We start from the raw sequence: 19,789 nt of genomic DNA, 5'->3' as shown, positions 1-19,789 counted from the left end.
AAAGAGAGCACACATCCCTTGTCTATATCTAGGCATAGTAAATCATTTATGTATATCAAAAACAGGATTGGGGATAGAACAGTTCCCTGAGGAACTCCATACTCCATTAGATTTCTGTGGTCTGTGACATTATGGCTGTTAGAGTGGATGGTCTGAGATCTTCCGTGTAAATAGCTTCTAAACAAATCCAAGCAGATTCCACGAATTCCTATATCTTCTAGTTTGCCTAGTTTATTGTTTTATGTGGGACAGTATCGACGGCTTTGGCCAGGTCAAGGAATACTGTAAGAGTTTTCTTATTATCAGAGAAATTGTGTAAAATAATTTTAACAAGGTGGGCGATTGCCCAATAAAACATGAAACAGGAAAAAATGTGTTACAAAGCTATAGCTTGGTTCAAGGCCTTCAAAATGATGAAGAGTCAAACTTTTTCTGTCCTAAAATCTTAATTGTCCAGTTAAACTGCACAATGTACGTTTGTTCGCTCTACCCATTTAAATAAAACTACCATCAACAGGTGTTTTCGGGGAAAATATTATTCAAAGTGTTTCTTCTGTTTTCAATGCAATCCACCACAAAAGCCCCAGGTGATAAGGAATTAACTTTGGTCTCAAATTGTGGACCGGGATTCCTTCTTTCACGAGCATTCAATCAAAATAAAGATAAATATAGTTTTGAAATTAGTTAGGCAAGTTTAAAGAAGCCGAATTTTTCAAGAAATGTATCATCTCTTCAGAGTTCAAGCCATTTTTCAATAATAATGATAATAATACTGAGTATGATGCCCACATAAGTTCTTAGGCTTGTGCATGGGTAATGAGTGAGAAGGATGATGATGAGAGATGATGACTACTTTTTAGGTAGTCGGAACCGACGGCTTATTGTCTTCTCCAGAAGACGGGGTGGCTGTATCTATGTGGTTGTGCTGTGGTCAATGAAACAGAGTAGATGAAGACATATTTGAGACTACAGTGATTATAGAGGATAGAATTTCCTATAGTTATACTATATCTAATAATTTTTTCTTGCATAATTCTTTAGTTAGTGGGTGATAATTAACGGAAGAATAATGGAATCTTGAAGTCTTCGGCTTCTTAAACTCACCTAACTAATTTTAAAACTATTTATTCTTAATCTGATTCAATTCAAGTAGAAAAGAACATCCTGGTCCACAATTTGAGAGCAAATTCAATTCTCTATCATCAAGGGAGACCGAGGTGGATCGCATTGAAAACAGAGAGAACACAATTTTAGTTTCCACACCAGTGTTTTCAATAGTGTCGGGGTAGAGGTTTGTGAATGTGTTTCATTACATTAGCAGTGCAATGGAGTCAATTTAAGAGACTTGGCAACATTGTTCTCCTATCTTTCTCAACTGCCATTATATGTTTCTAAATTTGCGTTCAATTTGAGTTATTTAGATTATTGAAATTTATTCCAATACAGTCGCGGATCCAGGACCCTGACCTTTGGGGGGGGGGGCGATTTGGATTTCTATCTTTAATGAGTACTGAGTTACAATTTTACAAGAATAAGTAAAATTCTATGAAAAATCAATTTCCATGATTTTAGTTTTTGATCAAAAATATCTTCCGATTGTTACCATTTGAATGTATAATACAAGATTCCTCTGAGCGTGATTTTGTGCTCTACAGGTAGAGCGCTCTATCTCATATGGATCTCCAGGTAAACCTGACAACATTGATCCTTGTATTTTAGAAAACACCCAAGTTTTAGCTTCAATCATCATAAGCAACTCTATTGTCATCACATCCAGATTTCGCACCACGATATAAGTTCATAAGATCATATTCTATGAGAATCACCCGTTAGATGATCTTAATTTAGTGTAGAGGCGCGCATAAGGACACCTCAAGAATCAAAATTTCATACTATCATAACTTTTGACACAATGATCAGATCTCAATGTACCACAGCCCATTCTTCTCGGCACGTCAAGGTGGTACAAAACCATGCATCATAAGTGAAATTCGATCAGAAAATAGACAATTCATTCTTGAGTGTACTTTAACCAGTATTTCAATTCACAAAAAATGACCAATTTCCATATTCAAAGCTCCGTATCTTGTGAAATACTTTGGATAAAATTTAAAAATGTGAATGTGAATAAGTATATTTTCTCTTCCCACTACAATGGAGAATACTTTTGATTCCAGTGTCATTAGAAAGTTACAGCTGATTTTAAAAATAGCGATTTCAGTATCTCATTTTTTTCGCGATTTTTCTCTCAATCAAGAGTCTCTAAAATGAGTCCGATACATCATAGAAACTAATGATTGATTCCAAATTGTCGACTATTCCATCCTCTACGAGCTGAGTTGCCTAAAATTCATTTTGAATCACTGTTTCCTATAATAGAACTTCCTGGAACGTTGATATGAGGAAAGTATCTTCGATTTCTTGATTTTTTTTAATGATTGGATTTTATATTACGATCATATTCTTCCATTGTGTAAATAGCACAAGGAAATTTTGCATGAAATGATTGGTTCTGGACTTCTTTTGTGTATCCAAACAATATATTGAGAAATAAGAACTACAATATAGAATGCAAGCACCCCCTTTTTCATGTCTATATTGACTGGACTTGAGTAACTGTAGATTTTTCAAACATCACTCGGAAAGTGGGGAGGGGGCGATCGCCCCGATCAATCAGTATAGCAGGACGAAACAAGAGAAAACGTGAAATCAATCATATTATTGATTTGGGGCTAAAGAGGATAAAGAAATTAGATAGATAGGCCCACCTAATTCGAGAATTTCTTACAAAATTTCAAAAATAGCAATAAATTGCTAAGTTTAAATACATACCAAAGAACAACGACAAACTTCCTTGACTCCTTGCATTGAGAGCACTCTGACAGCGAGATATAATATTTTTCACAAAACAAACATTATCAAACTGTGTTAAGTATTTTGATTTCCATAGAACGGTTGCTGAGGTAACCAACTACGATTGAGCAGACTGGTTATTGGAAATGACGAGTTTGTCGGTCGTAACATGTGAATCACTTTCAATTTCTAACCGCTAGGATCGCAACATTTACATTTGATAAAACGTTGAATTCAAAATATTGCTACTTTCCACTTTCAGTTATTATTTAGGCAGAGCTACAAAGCCTTATCGGACATTAAATTATTTCAAATTTCAAATGTGAATAGTTTAAGCATTTCTTCAATCCCTTTTGGTAGTTCGAAATCTTAACTCATTACGAATATTTCAAATCAAGTGCTCAAAGTTGATCAACATTTGAATTCACAAAAATTTCCTCAGTCTCCCCTAATTATCCGATTTTGCCAAATGTTGTATACTTTTACTATCAAGTCCATCGATTCCATTTTTGGAAAAGAAATTCAAAATTTCAAAATTTTTGGGCCCCAAATGGGGGGGGAGGAGGTCAATTTTCAATTTCGGTCATCTACTCGATAAACAAAACCTATATCCCAAGTTTCATCAAAATCTGTTGCTGTTGGATAGATTTGACTTAAGCAGTGTGGGAATAAAAAAGTCCCAAAATTAATAAAATGACAAAATACCCGCATATGGTATCTTCGCTGATTTATATCGTTGAAACTTTGTTCTGGTCTTAACTGAAAGCGCTCAAAAATCCATAAAAATAATGTTATTACAAAATTCTGAAATTTTCACTACCTTCTTCGTAAATTGAGATGACGGCATGCGAAAATCAAAGGGAAGTTAGTTACAGAAAATAATATTTTGTCGGTCTTTTCAATTTTATGATTTGCATAGATTAATCAGGTGGGGGACGGGTTGTGAAACGACCGTTCCACTGGATTATTATTAAGCTTCTGGTTTATCATTCAACTCTGAATATGAATTAAACCTGATATATCATATGTAAGGAAAAAATAGGTGGGCCTCTCAACAGAAACATTATAAAATCAAGCACCAAGACAGTCAAGAGGTTAAGATTATTTTAAATTAATATTCCTACTACAAGTTATTTTTGTCTCTATACATCTTTTTTCATTTGGTTCATTTGGTTTTTAGTGCTCAACTTACGAATCAGATTTAGTTTTGAACAATTTTAAACTGCATTACAATATTATTGTTTAAACTGGGTTAAAAACAAACAAAAAAACTTGTTCTAGACAATTTTCCGACGCTTCTCAAAGTTTTCGTAACAAAATTCATATTTCTAATGTTTTCATTCTATAAACAAATGAGATTATCATTTTACAACACGAAATAAATTATAATTTAACATTTTCTGAATAACAGTGATTGGTCGAAATGCCAGCAAAGTTGAAAAGTTTTATAGATGATTTTTTTCAATTTTTCAAAGTACCTTGTGTATTGGTGTTTCAACCTTGTTAAATTCAACTTGGGCTATCTCTTATATGCTTGAGTAAGTTTTATAAAATGTTCAAAACAAATTCTAGAAGTTCTTAGCATAGCCTTATCATTATTTTGACCTTCCTACTCATTTTATTTTTGTCTTGTCCTTCAAGATTTCCCGTAACTTTCTTCTTTAGTCTATCTCTCAGATTAAATTTTCATCTGATTGCTTGAGTTGTTTACCTTAATATTAAACGGAACTTCAATTATAATAATTATTCCTTATTCTGATACGCACTTTGTATTTCTTATTTAGTTACTCAGATAGACTTGGGCTTATCATATTTCATAGTAAGCCTACTAAAAGAACACTACTAAATCAGCATTCTATTTACTAAAAACTCTATTATAATATCTTCAATCTTATACTTATATATTATAGCATTCTGTACTTTTGATTCAGACATCTTACACTCAGATAGGCTTACTATTCTTCCTAAGTATATTTTTAATTTTCTCATTATCACTATTTCATTCCGCTTTTAGTTCATAGGATTATTTCCCTATTTTGTTTCACTTTCTCTTTCAATTAGGCTTACTGATTTTGCTCAATTTTCTCATTCATACTTTTTTTCTTGCAAATCACTCGTTTCTGCCTCTTTCTTTTTCATCTTCCTGAATTCTGTTTTCATCTCAACTATACTCCTAAACATTAATTAACATTCCTAAACTAACATTCGCTCATTTTTGTTCCTTGTTAACCTTTTTTTTCTGCAGTAGATTCAAACCTCTACCCATCTCCATCATCCATGGATAGGATAATCTTTCTAGAGTGAATACCACTTCCAAAATTATTATTATTCTATTGATTTAATGATGCAAAACTATTATGTAAAATTATTTGGTGGAGAATCAACAGGGACACCCCAAGACTATTCCTAACCCGAATTTTGATTCATTAAAATAGTCCAGAAGATACGTAGGTTATGTTCTCTTCACTTTATAAAATTTTGTCTAATTCTCTCACCAAACACTTGAAACAATAAATTTCGAATTTAGAAAGATTAAGATCCGAATTGATAACAAAATTCCTTCTACTTCTAGCAGAAGTGGAGAAAAGTGAACTGTATTATGTCGATTTATGTCGTTGGATCACGATTTATTAGTGAGTTGTTAGTCTGATTCACATGAATAGAGTAGAGAAATATAATATCATCAATTTTTTAATTGTCTCCATTTTCGTATCGCAGAGAAATGGCAAGCCAAACTCCTGGAATCCAGTTGCTTCTGGCCGCCGAGCAGCGAACGGCCGTGCGAATAGCAGAAGCAAAGAAGAAACGGATAAAGAGACTGAAACAAGCAAAAGAAGAGGCACTGGCGGAGATCGAGATGTACAGAATGGAAAGAGAGAAGAAACTGGAGGAGCTGAAAGCAGACCTAGATAAAGTGAGAGAGAAGGACGCTGAGAAAATCGAGAAGCAGACAAAGATTAGAATTGACAGAATGCAGAAATCTGTAGATAGAAATAGAAAGGATGTTGTTGATAAAATAATGGAACTAGTATGCGAAGTAAGTAGCTGATTGATAAAATATCAATTGAGGGAGCACAACATAATAATTCTTCAAAATCCGAAATTTATGTCTCCATGTAGAAATTCATCAGTTGTGAGTGCGAGAATAAACAATAAAATTGGAATAATGATGATTGTATTATTCAAGACTAGCCGTTAGGCTCGCTTCGCTCGCCATATCCGTCTAGCCAGGGGGCTCCGCCCCCTGGACCCTCGACTGGATCGACCAAGAATGAAATCAGCAGGCTCGCTTCGCTCGCCTGCATTTTTCATTTGAGCATTTTTATCATATGTTAGTCGGGGGCCAGACTGGACGTCTGGCTAAACGGATATGGCGAGCGAAGCGAGCCTGACGGTTAGTAATATAATATTCTCAGGATTGAAGTAGCAGTGCCCAATCAATTTTTCCGCGATAAATGCATTTAAATCTTCAACTTGGTGCCAACCTAACAATGTCAACTCAATTTAATGCATACCTGACAAAATTATTAATTTAGTTGCCAGTTAACAACTGTTTCGAAGAGGTACTCTATCTAGATTATAGTTCTATAGTAACATATGATATGGAAATTTCAATTATAATTAAAAGATTGGGAGAAGAAGAATATACATGCTAAAAGACGAACTTTAAACCATTAAAAACAACCCTTAGAGTTAAAATATTGGCAAAAGATTTCTTAGTGCGCCTCTAAAGGGCCAACTGAACATACCTACCAAATTTGAACGTTTTTGGTCCGGTAGATTTTTAGTACTGCGAGTGAGTGAGTGAGTGAGTGAGTGAGTCAGTCAGTCAGTCAGTCAGTGAGTGAGTTCCATTTCGCTTTTATATATATAGATTTTTCTCGACTTCATGAACAAATCGAATTGTTGCTAATGTGTGAATTTGAGAGTAAAATATTGAAATAATAATTGATTGAAGACCAATGATTGTTTCATTAGTTCCTTTACTCATACAAGAATGCGAAGAAATGGACAAAGATCATCTAAAAAGGGCGCCATTCCAAAAAATTGTACGTATGAGAAGTGAGATGAAATTGTTGTAATTTATACTTCCATCAAATTAACTGATTTTTAAACGTTGGAAATCAACATCAAAATAAAAATTGGAAGATATTTTGGGGAAGGGCGAGGGCGCTCAATCTTACCCACTTAACTAAAAATGGGAAAGATGGTCAAGTTCCAGGAATAAAACTTTCAGTGTTTGAGCTAACAAGCGCGCCCTCGCCCTCCCACAAAATATCTTCCAAATCTCAATTCGATGTTGATTTCCAACGTCTAAAAATCAGTCAATTTTATAGAAGTACTAGCAGGGCACCCGTGCTTCGCTACGGGAATTGAAAGATAAGATTATTTTTGTGAACCATTTATAATCTAAATTCTACCAAAATTGTTATAATCGTTTTTGAGATTAGGCCACAACTTGGCATGACAAATTTTGAGTCTAATCATTGATGTGTTGGAAGTGCTCTGTAGAATAGTAGTCCAATTGCAGCGAATTTTGTAGAATATTGGGCGGGGTTCAAGAGTCAACCTCGACTTTGTTCATTGGCAATTAATATTTCCCGTTGACAGTTATCAAATTAGCAGTGATCATGTTATTTTTGTTTTTGCTTGATGCAATTGAAGATTAAATTCCAAATTAAGTTGGTTCGGAATTTCATGACTCTGGTATCCATGGATACCTTGCTTATTCTGGAATTTTTGGCATAGCCTGTTGCTTACTTTTCATTTCACTTATCCAAAAGTGTAAAAGCTGCCAATCCACTGATTCTTTCTTTCATGGAAGTCCATTCATACATAAAAGTCCATTCATAATAGTTAGTATAACATTTATTGTGGCTGATTTCTCATGTCCTAAACTTTACTATCATAAATATTGAAGTGGGATCATTTTAATGTGAATTTGCATAAATCTGAATAGAGTTTATTCACTTTGATTATTGACTACCATTATATGATTTCTTTCTTATCTTAGCTTGAAACCAAAAGCTAAGGGTTAAAAATTGGGATGTGAACTAACATTTAACTTAATTTTATTTCTATCCAAATTGACAACTTTAGTATTTACTTGTGATCTATCAATATCAATAGGTTTGTCTTGTATCATGTAATGACATCATGAAGGGAAATGAGAGCAGCTGATGGAATATTATGTTTTTTATATTTAGTTTTCAGCTGATTTTGAAACATGAAAATATCAGGCCCAGTAGCACAAAACCATGTTTAATTTCAATCAGGATTAAATTTCATGAGAATTGATCAGAGCAGGGTTATTTTTAATAGATGGCTTCTCTCATTGTTTCTCATGGTATTTAGTCCAGAATAGGGATTAACAGTGCAACTGGCTCTCTCAAGGCCATGGCTGCGTAGAAACATAGAGCAACAGAGGAACCAAAAAAACAGAAGCTGAAGAAATGATTCACATTTCTATCACCTCACAGTAAACATTACATTCAACTACCATATGTTTGGAGAGATCGATTATAAATTTCTTTTGCTATCATCCTGTCACTTTCTGAACCTATTATACCAGATGTTCCAAGAATACTGCAATGTTTTAAAATGAGGTCGCCAAATTTGGTATCTACTATTACTACTATAATAAATAATACTATAATAAACTACAGCTATTATAATCTTTTCCATTTGCTCACACTCTCTTACGTTTTCAACAGACAATGGAAAACTTTTTCCTGATCAGCTGCTACTTGAGGGACCAATAATCCTTTCTCAAGGAACTTCAGCGAATTTTCCCAGAGTTGAGACCTGTTCCAAAATAATGTTTTTTTTTCGCAAATCCACTATATTCCTGATTTAATCAAAATCGTGAGAGCCGTTTTTGAGATCCGTCCGACATACATACATATCCACAAATACACATATTCAAACAGAAATTGCTTACTAAGTATAATTATTGACTTCAATGATTATGATTTCATTCAATGAGAGATTATTTCACATAATAATAACAGCTGGCATCAAAAGCAAAAATGGCAAACATGATTGAAATTGAAACAGTAGCAGTCATCAACATTATTATCTTCATCTGATCTGAAGTAACCAAATTATAGTAAGATTCCCATCAATGTGTCAGCATTGTTTAAATGGGGAGCATTGATGCTATTAATGAGAAATACTGCCAGTCAACAAACTGTTATGCATATTCCCCAATATTTATAACGAAAGCCACCTTCTATTTTCTTTGGTAAAACAATCAATGTCTGAGAATAATATTGATGCATGGGAAAAGCGCCTTTATTCTATGGGAGATATTAATTCCTACATTAGGAAAAGGAGCCAGAGCTATTTGGCCGTTTTAATAAATAACCCCTTTCTTTCGCCCAAGTTAAATTTTGGCCGAATTTCCTCATTCTTTGCAAACAGATTCCACAACGGACACTTGTGAAGTTTTAAAAATACCCTCCATATATCATACTGAATTATTAAAATTTCATCGAAATTGTTCATGCAGCTATCGCGATCGGATATACCAACAAAATTAAATTAGTCTTGATAGAATAGGATCAATTGATAGAAGCAACTCCCGCCATAAAAGTTTGTTTTATGAAAAATAAAAACTATCTATACTCCCAGGAATAGGTTATAGCTCCGATTGAAGCAGCAGTGCCTAATCAATTTGTTCTCGATAAATGCATTCTGATTAGTTCTTCAACTTGGTGCCAACCTAATGAAGTCATCTCAACTTAATGCCAACCTGTCAAAATTATCAATTTAGTTGCCAGTTGACAACTGTTTCGAAGAGGTACTCTCTCTAGATTATAGATCTACAATAACATATGATATGGACATTTCTATTATAATTAAGAGATTGGGAGAAGAAGAATTTACATGAAAGACGAACTTTGAACCCTTAAAAATCACCCTTAGAGTTGAAATATCGCCAAAAGATTTCTTAGTGAGCACCTAGGACGTTCAAGGAAGCTATATTCCAAGTTTTGTTGCAATCCATTCCGTAGTTTTCCAGAAATCGTGATCAGTGAGTCAGTGAGATAAGAATTTTATAAGTATAGAAGAAGATAAATCACAACAATTTCATACGTACAATTTTTTTTGCATGGCACCCTTTTCAGAGAATCTTTGTCTATGGCTTCCATTATTTCTTAGCATTCTTGTATGAGTAAAGGAACTAATGAAACAATCTTTGAGAATGTTACTAGGATCTAGAAAGTAAAAGTAAACAAACACCTCTGAACCTATGATGCGCATTTCCAAATACTCAGAATGTAAACTCATAATGGAGGGATAAGGGAGGTGGGTTTTTCATTGATGTAATACATTGCCTTTTTTACCAAACTTTTTGAATACTGTGACATCCTAAATTTATTGAGACCATGGATTGAAATAAATCAAAGAAATAAAAGATATTATTATTGTCAAAGGCTAGGAAGAATATCAAATGTACTGTTAACTGATAGCAAAAAAGCTTACTTATCAACAACTGAGACTGATATAAGAGCACCCGTTCTATACGGCATATTTTGGAAGAATTATTTATTGCAAATAATTTGTAAATTGTTTATAGTCAACCATCAAATTTAGAGGTTACAACTTTGTTTACATTATTGAACAGCTGTTTTGAATGCAATCAAGAAATTAGTTTTTCCTACAGTTACGTTGAAAAGTGGCCATTGCTGCACTGATTACAGAACGCAAAGAATCACTTTTCCGCTCTAGTGCGGGAAAATTTTTTCTGCACTCCAGATTTGCAACATGGCAACGCGAAATACTTAGCAGGTTATATGGAGCAACAGTGCAGCAAAATCAAAATGAAGTTGGTAACAGTGACTGGGCTGCTATAGTGAGCAGAGGTGCAACGAAGCACAACGAGCAAATTATTAGTATTAGATATTATAACCAAGGACAGCAGTGGATGACAGCGACAGCACAGTGCCACCCACACACACAGCACACAGCCGCCTCGCCATTCAAACACTACTACATTATTCAGGCAATTTTTCCATAATTACCCACTTTTCATATTCAATGGTAACTGTAGGAAAAACTTAATGTGAAATACGTGCGCAAAGTTCCTCTGCTGCACTCAAGAAACCATTCCGCCCTCGCCTACGGCTCGGGCGTAAACGTTTCTTTCGGTGCAGCAAACTGTCACTTTGCGCACTAGTTGCACAAATAACTATTAATGAATTATCTGTACTACGGACCTTACGTTTGAGACAAAACGATGATATAATTACTTCTAAAACTAATACGGTAATTATTGTATAAGGGATAAGAGGTTCAAAATAAAAAATATATTTATTATTGTTGAAATATTTATCAATGGAAATGCACAACATGTTGAATATTATAAAAGGGAGCAAGATCATGATACAAGCATTATCACTGATGAGAATAGTAATATTCACTTTTTGTTATTTATGATTGTAATAAGAATCTTCTGTATGAAATGTTAATATTATATTATAATATATTATAGAATCAACTGCATGGACTGATGTAAGAATCTCTGTGACGTAATGTATACGTCATACTGATCCTACCAATAGCAGAATTTCAATGCAAATTAAGTAAGACGGAACTGCTCAGCCAAAAGAAACGAGACATTACTTCCCTTTTGATGCCTTCACCGTAAATAGCTTCATTGTAAAAAGTTACCATTTTCTAGTGAGATTCTTGTTCATTCAATTTATGTATTTTGATTGTTAGCCTATAATCGAGGCGATATTATTTGTTATATTTTTAAATTATTAAATAAAAAAAAAATGTTTATTCACAGTCAAAGAAAATACATAACATAAAACATCTTCATACAAATAAAAACAAGTTTTTAATTAAAAAATAATACACAAATGCAAAGCTCAAGGAGCTTGTCCACATATGGGAGCACAGTACTAATGATAATTAAATGAAGCAATCAATTCGACAAACAAATCAATCCATAATACAATCAACAGCCTAAAAAATAAGAACTCTAAACAACTGGGGATTTGTTTTCTAAATGAAAGGCTGAAAAGACATAATTCACTAATCATGGGTTGCATCTAAATCGATCTGACAAAGTAATCTTTTGTAATAGATTGGCAGAGCTGATTGAAAGCCGTTTGCAATCCTCTGGTTTAAAAACAGTCAAAAAAACAAATAACGATTTTTTAGTAAATTGGCTCAAAACAGGGAAAGGGAAATAGCTACAAATGCTAGAGATAGAGTAGCACAAGATGGTAAGGATTTTAGTATTTATCATCAAAATATTCAGTATCTTCGCAACAAAATTGACAGATTAGAAGTATTTCTTAAACAGGAGGATCCTGACATTGTTATTTTCACAGAGCATGGCTTAAAAATAGAGGAAATAAATCAAGTTAGGATTCCAGGCTATTCACTGAGATCAGAATTTTGTAGAATAGCTCATAGAAGTGGTGGTGTATGTATATTCACTAGCAATGCTAAACATACCCAAACTTATGAACTGGATTTTGTTAAGAGATTTTCTGTTGAGATGGATTTAGAGGTGACGGGACTAAGGTTAAAAATTGATGATCGATTTGAGGTAGCAGTGTTAGGTATCTATAGGTCACCAAATGGAGACTGGCAAAAATTTTGTGAGCTGCTCCATACACTTTCGGAAATTACAACCGCTCGTTTCACAAATGTTATAGTAGTAGGAGATTTCAATACCGATTTTGCCAGGCAGGATAAAATGACAGAGGATATTAGAGATATTATTAATATGAATAATTTAGAAATTAAGGTCCACGAATAGCCTATACAAGAGTAACTCGAACTTCACAGACAATTATTGATAATATCCTCACAAATATAGAAGGTTGTAATGTCAGGTTAGGTAGCTCAGATCTATCAGATCATAACTATCAAATTTTAGATGTTAAGTTGCAGGGCCAGAATCCAAGCAGAAAAAAAACTTTTGTGAAAGAAATTCAGCAATATGAGCTAGGGAATATAAATTGTTTGAAGCAGGAACTGCTTCAAGAAAATTGGAGTAGTGTTTATAACAGTTGTAACCTAAATTACAAATATAAGCAATTCATTGATACTCCAAGATTCCACATTAGTGTATGCTGTCCAATAAAAAAAGTCAAAGTAAAAAGTAAATTAAACAAAGTAGATGAATGGATAACTGAAGATATTCTTACTCGAAGAAATATTGTTAGGGAAGCTTATGAGGAATTTAAATTAGTGAGGGATGTTCCGAGTGAAGTCAAATACAAATGTCTAAAGAAAAACTATGCAAAAGAAGTGAGGAAAGCTAAGTGTAAGAAAACAGCTGAAATATTAACAACTAGTACCAATTTTAACTCTGCTGTTTGGGAGGTAATTAATAGAAATAGGAGAGCAGCTCAAAAATATACAGTTACTAATGTCCCTAGGATAATCGATGAACATGGAAATAATATGGATGATAGTATGGACATTTGTAACTTTTTCAATAAGTATTATCAACAGGTTGCATATAATCTCCAAAAGTCACTTGAGCCACAAATGGCGACCATGTGCTTTCCTAAAATTTAAAAATTGTAGATTTCTGTTATGTGGTAACACATGCTCTGAACATATTGTATTTAGGAATATGAACGCTCGAAGAGCTAGAATAATAAAAAGAACCGTTTCTCGAAACTATTGAGAATGCATTTGAATAGCCTACCTAGCCAGATGACTGGGGTTATTATTCTTTTCAAAATAGTTTGAGACAAAATCATTCTGTCATAGAAACTTGCTAACAATATATGATAACAGTAACGTCAGTCACAGACACGTTTACAATAGAAACCACATGGCCCACTGTGTTTTGTGTCAACCCTTGTATATATCTATAGCATAAGTTGATGGCAGGTAAATGAAGATATATGAGTAAATGTATTTATAAATTAGGTCATGAAGTAGATTAGGCTATATGTATAAAGTATTCAGCAAATATAATGTTGTACAATAAATTATAATTCAATAATTATTATAAGCTAATTAAGTTAGTTGAATCCGAATTCATAGGCTAAGGACAAATTTGTGAATAGAATAAATTAGGTATATTTGATTGAAACATGTTGACAATGAGTATAAGAAACCTGCTTAATTAATTAAGTAGTAATTAATTGGTATCTTATTAATTTGATTTATTCAATTCAATTGTAATGATATACTGTATGAAATTGTGTTTTGTTCTTCATTTAATGTGTATATTATTGAAGTATTTTCAATATTAGATTTATAAGATTGATTACTGTATTAATCAAATCAATGCATTCAATTGTCAGTATCCAAACTTTAGAGTTTAAATATTGATAAAATGTATGATATAATTTGTTTTAATAATGAAGGGGAGCCATAGTTTAGAATGATATAACATAATAAACATTATAGTGAATTCAAATTGATATTTGAATTCAATTTGTGAGCAGAATATTAGCTGATGAGTTTTTCGGGTAGGCGGAGCTAGGTGGCGAAGGGTGATGAGGGGTGGAAAATCGTGGTGCTAGTATATATGCAGGCAGACCCTGTCTTGCAAGTTAGTTGCAGTTAGTTGCTGTTAGTTGCTGTGAGTCTCTTGGATTTTGGACAGTGTTCAGTGTAGGAGTGAGTTTTTGGTCTCAGACTTCAATTATCCTATAGGGAATTGACTGAGCCAGGTAAAGATTGTATTTAGAATTTTCAATTTTTCTCATTTAAAATCCACACCACCCCACCCTAAAAAGCCCAAATAAGTATATCAAATTTCATAGCATTATAGTAAAGAGCAAACTTAATTATTACTTCTCTTCAAACTCATATCTAAAGACACAATCTTAATTAATTTCTTGAAGCTTACAGTTGAAATTCACTTCTAAGCACAAATAATAGTTTTTTAAAGCAAGGCTCCCCTAATCATATTCATTCTTCAAAATTTATCAATTCTCTTATTTTTGACTATAATCATATTTTTTACTAGAGTTGTTCAATACTTTGATTTCATATCTTATTTTTCAAGTAACCTGATAAAAGTAATAAGAACTGTTTGTTAAATTTTGTTGTTTAAAATTAAACTTGAACTGTTGTACTTTCAAAAACTTAATCATCTTGTATTTATATCTAATCATTACTATACTTAGATCAATTTTTTATAAATTCATATAAATTTAAAGTTCAATAATAAATTCATAATTAACCTTTGTTTTGCCTTTCACTTCGTACATTCCCTTACACACGACCCTGATCTATCTATCTTTACCTTTTTCTTCAATACTATTATTAGTTCAGTGAGTGAAATATAAGTATCCACACAGTGAGTGAAATTTTAGTGAAGTAATTATTCTATCAATTCATAGTAATTGATTGGCGCCGGGCAAAATACCGTATAGAGTGAGGGAGTTCGAAACCCACTCTAAACAAAGACCGACAGTGGGAAAGAGTTCACACTGAACACTAATACTTATAATACAACTACATTAAATGCTGAGCCAATTGAAAAGGTATTTAAATTTCATCCATTATCAAGAGATGAGTTGTCAAGAATAATAAAAAATTTGAATAACAAAAAAACAGTAGGATTGGATGGGGTCTCAAGCAAAATTTTAAAAGAATGTGAAAATGAATTACTGGACCCTTTATTGCATCTCCTTAATACTTCACTAGAGCAGGGTATTTTCCCTGATGATCTGAAACAAGGAAAAATTTTGCCAATTTTCAAGAGCGGTGATTCTGAAAGAGTTGAAAATTATAGACCCATTAGTATTCTAAATGTAATAAGTAAAATTTTTGAAATAGTAGTTTTAAATAGGCTATTGATGCACCTGGAAGAAATTAATTTCATATGTGATGAACAGCATGGGTTCCAGAAAGGGAAATCTACTAAGACTGCAATAGTATCCCTTGTTGAAAGACTAATAGATATAATAGATTCAGGTGAGAAGGCAGCCGCAATATTTCTTGATTTATCCAAAGCTTTTGATTGTGTGAACCATAGAATATTATTGGAAATACTAAAAACTGTAGGTGAGAATGGTATAGAACTAAAATAGTTTGAATCATATCTCATAGGTAGAAACCAGTGTGTTGAGCTTACCAAGGTGGATGGGAATGAAATAATAAAAATTAAATCTCAAAAACTGGAGGTCCAGGCTGGAGTACCTCAAGGCTCAATTCTGGGTCCCTTACTGTTTCTGTTGTATGTGAACCAATTACCAAAAGAGTTAAAAGATCACAGAGCTCTGTTGTTTGCTGATGACACATCGCTTATCTTTAACAATTATTTATTAGATAGTCTAGAATAAATGCTTTTACTGGAGTACAGTCAATTGTCCAATTCTTGAAGCAAAGGCAATTAACAATAAATAGTAAGAAATGTCAATTCCTACAATTCAAAGTAAATATAATTCAGTAGAGGATAGAGAAATAAGGTGTTTGTAGAGGAAAATGAATTAGACCAAGAAGAGAAAGTAGCATTCTTGGGAATTTTATTGGACAGGAAATTAACATGGCATCCTTACATTGAGAGGATATGTAATAATATATCATCTGGGGTATTTGTCCTGCGGCAGCTTGCTAGGCTGAATGATAAAAAACTACTGTTAACTGCTTACCATGGACTTATACTATCTCATATTAGGTATGCTATTTTAGTATGGGGTAATTCATCTCAACAAAATATGGACAGGGTGTTTAAGATTCAAAAGAAGGCACTCAGATGTATAGAGAAAGTGTATAGGTTAGACTCTTGTAGGCCTTTATTTAAAAAGCTTGGTCTATTAACTGTGCCATCTTTGTATGTATATGAAGTTGTAATGCATGTGAAAACGAGTGGTGTGATCCAGAATTCAGATGTTCATGAGTATAATACGCGAAACAGAGCAGATTATCATATAATGGGTCACAATAGTAGGAAAAAAGTGCTTCTAGGTCTGGGCAACCTGACTCTCTCCATGAAGCGTGTGGCAGGCCTAAGCACCTGTGCATTTACTGTATTGCCCAGGTTACCACTTGCTTGATAAAATTGAGTGAGCACTTTGTAACAGAACATTGATCTTAATGGGGAATATTCAATACTGCAAAAATATTTTCTCTACCTACATGTTCTTCATCTCCAATAGTAAGAACTAATGATTTCTGTAATCTAATTAGAGGTTTCATATGGGTAATATATGTGCAACCCCAGCAAGCAAAACGATAAGAGAGCCTAGAGTGTGCCAAAGAGAAGTAGATCTCTTTCAAAACTGACCTGGGACATACTTTTTTCAAATAATAAAATCTATGACGCAGTTGCCTCAGTCCATTCCTGAGAATGTTGATATGAGCCCTCCATAAGAGATCCCTCTCCACTACAACTCCCAGATACTTCACAGTATCTGTCTGCTGGATTGCACTACAAAGGCAATTCTCGGAGCTTACACAGTCAATGGAATGGTACTTAAGTGGGCTATGAAAAGTATAAGATTGGGTGAGGCCAAAGTTGACAAATGTTGTCTTTTCAGAATTTAATCTTAGTTTATTAAAGGTGAACCATAGAGATAGTAAATTGAGATCTGCTTGCATACTAGACTGAAGATTCTGCAAATTGGACTCACCATATGTGAAAGCGGTGTCATCGGCAAATGCTGTTATTTTCCCTTTAAAGGGTCCACCAAAAAGGTCAATTATGAATATAAGGAACAGCACCGGGCCCAAAACTGATCCCTGGGGTACACCTTCCTGAATCAATTGATTTGTACTCACAGCACCATCAATACATACAAATTGATTCCTTTCATGGATGTATGATTGGAACCAATCCAAAGCCAACCCACGGACTCCAGCTAACTCCAACTTTTTAATCAGGATATCATGATCAACTGTATCAAATGCTTTTCTGATATCAAGGAAAATACCCGAGACCCTGGACACTTCCCCCTGATTCAGATTGGCGTGAATTTCAGAGATGAACTTTCTCAGTGCTAGCTCTGTGCTCAGACCCTCTCTAAATCCGAATTGATTTGACGTGAAAAAATCAGACACATTCAGAAATGAAATAAGACGTGATTTAACTATTTTTCTAAAATTTTTGAAAATATAGATAACAAGGAAATAGGTCGAAACTCTTCAACAGTTGTGCTATTGCGCTTTTTTGGGATTGGTATAATCTTTGCAATTTTCAATTTAGATGGAAACTTACCATCCAATAAGCTTTTGTTGAAAAGGTAAGCTAAGACAATATGTATCCTAGAGGAGATACTCTTTATGAGCGCTAATGGAAATCCATCCATTCCTGGAGCCTTGGAACCATGCAGTCCAGCAATAACACTGGTCATTTCCTCTGGACAAACAGGTCTCCAAAACAAGGATTGAGTGTTGCTGTCGACCTTGAAAGATCCTATATAGCTTTCAATCACTTCTTCTGAAGGAAGCTGACCCCGTTGTGACCTCACCCCTGATACATCAATAAAATAATTGTTGAAAGTTTCAGCAATCTCAGTTTTATCTGTAACTTCTACATTATTTGATACAAGACGTAATGAAGAATTTTTGGCTTATTCTGTCAATTGATCACTTCTATGAATCTGAAAATTTAATTTCCCGGTCTGGGCGTGATTTTTGGACAGTTTCATTCTTCAAATTTCCTTCTATTTAGTTCTTCAGTTAATATTTGCAGTAGCAGAAGCCCTTAGTTCTATTTATATAGCTTCCATCAGATATCTGAAATAATTTTAAAAGAATGATATCCTAGCAGTTTGTTGAACTATAAGATCTCCCATATTCATTCCCCTGATTTGCTGCGCAAACCCCTGTTTTTTGTCTTCATTGACTTAGCTAGGAATATACTTTTGACAGCAGCAAGTATAATAGTATATCACTGATTACTACTCACCTTTCTACATTCTTGAAAAGTGGCTAAACGGAGGGTAGAAGCAAAAATAAATGATGTGCAATCTATGTCTATAATTGGAAAAGTCAATTAGGATCTGAAGTGGAGTTTCCTTTACCAATTTGTAATCAATTGTTGATATGTTTTGTTTTTTTTTACAATGAGAATATCGCAAATGAGTTCAGTCTGATTTCACTAGAGCATTACCATAGATGTGAGGAGAATTCTATTGTCACTTGCATAAATTAATTGCATCTTAGAAGACTGTTTATAGGGCATAAAACGGTTGAAACAAAGATAACGGATGTGACATAGGGATTAGAGGGGTTGCAAATACTGAAATCATATGGAATTTTTCACGGAAAAGCTTAAAAGCGAGATTTTTTATCGTCGAGAACCGAATACATACGTGGAATTGATCCTAGATAATTTCAAAAACTATGGATAATAGTAGGTGAGGTGAAAATCTCTTCTTCTTCTCTATACTTATAAAAGGCTAAGCCCCGACAGACTGAAATCACACCACAGCCCAACAACCCATGGTACTGAGCCTAAAAACTTGAAATTTTGCACGATTGTTTATGGTAGCCTGAAAACATCCACTAAGAAAGGATTTTCAGAAATTTGCCCCCCTGAGGGAGCTGGGGCCACCCCAAAATTTTGTACTTTTCAACCGCTCATTGCACAGCAAAGTCATGAGGAACTTTTTTGCTCAGCTACGAAAAAAAATCAGATCTATACAGAAAAATTTCGATCAGGAGCACAGGGGGGTCCAGGAGAGGGCATTTTTCGAAAATTTTGTTGTAAAATCACACTAGGCCTACAGCTCAAACTAATTGTCCTACAGACTTGAAACTTTGCACAAATATTCTTCAAACATGCTAGACGCGCACTAAGAACGGATTTTGAGATATTTTGCCTCTAAGGGTTTCAAAGGATGAAAAAGGATCCTATTAAGTAAGGTTATGAACATGGTAAGGTGAGTGCCATATGGAAATGAGATGATTTAATTATTCACATGTGATATTCTAACATTATGTTGTAATCATTGGAAATAACAAAATAATATGATAGAAATTCAAAAAAGAACAT

The 19,789-nt window shown here is 33.8% G+C and overlaps 2 protein-coding genes across 3 annotated transcripts in view; both read left to right on the top strand.

The window, feature by feature from the left end:
- Positions 1 to 19,789, top strand: part of LOC111056193 — a 74,127-nt gene that overhangs the window by 19,916 nt on the left and 34,422 nt on the right. The gene's annotated exons all lie outside the window — the stretch shown is intronic.
- On the top strand, positions 3,098 to 6,041 carry LOC111054955 (V-type proton ATPase subunit G). 2 transcript variants are annotated; one of them, XM_022342089.2, is made up of 2 exons: positions 3,098 to 3,947; positions 5,572 to 6,041. In XM_022342089.2, exon 2 carries the CDS (start codon positions 5,576 to 5,578, stop codon positions 5,900 to 5,902), a length of 327 nt encoding a protein of 108 aa, XP_022197781.1. In that variant the 5' UTR covers positions 3,098 to 3,947; positions 5,572 to 5,575; the 3' UTR covers positions 5,903 to 6,041. The 2 variants fall into 2 exon arrangements, with proteins under 2 accessions (XP_022197781.1, XP_022197780.1); XM_022342088.2 differs by having other exon boundaries at positions 3,820 to 4,391.

Source organism: Nilaparvata lugens, chromosome 1 (genome assembly GCF_014356525.2).
Source record: "Nilaparvata lugens isolate BPH chromosome 1, ASM1435652v1, whole genome shotgun sequence".
Taxonomy (NCBI): Eukaryota; Metazoa; Arthropoda; class Insecta; order Hemiptera; family Delphacidae; genus Nilaparvata; species Nilaparvata lugens.
This window is presented reverse-complemented; position numbering and strand designations above follow the sequence as displayed.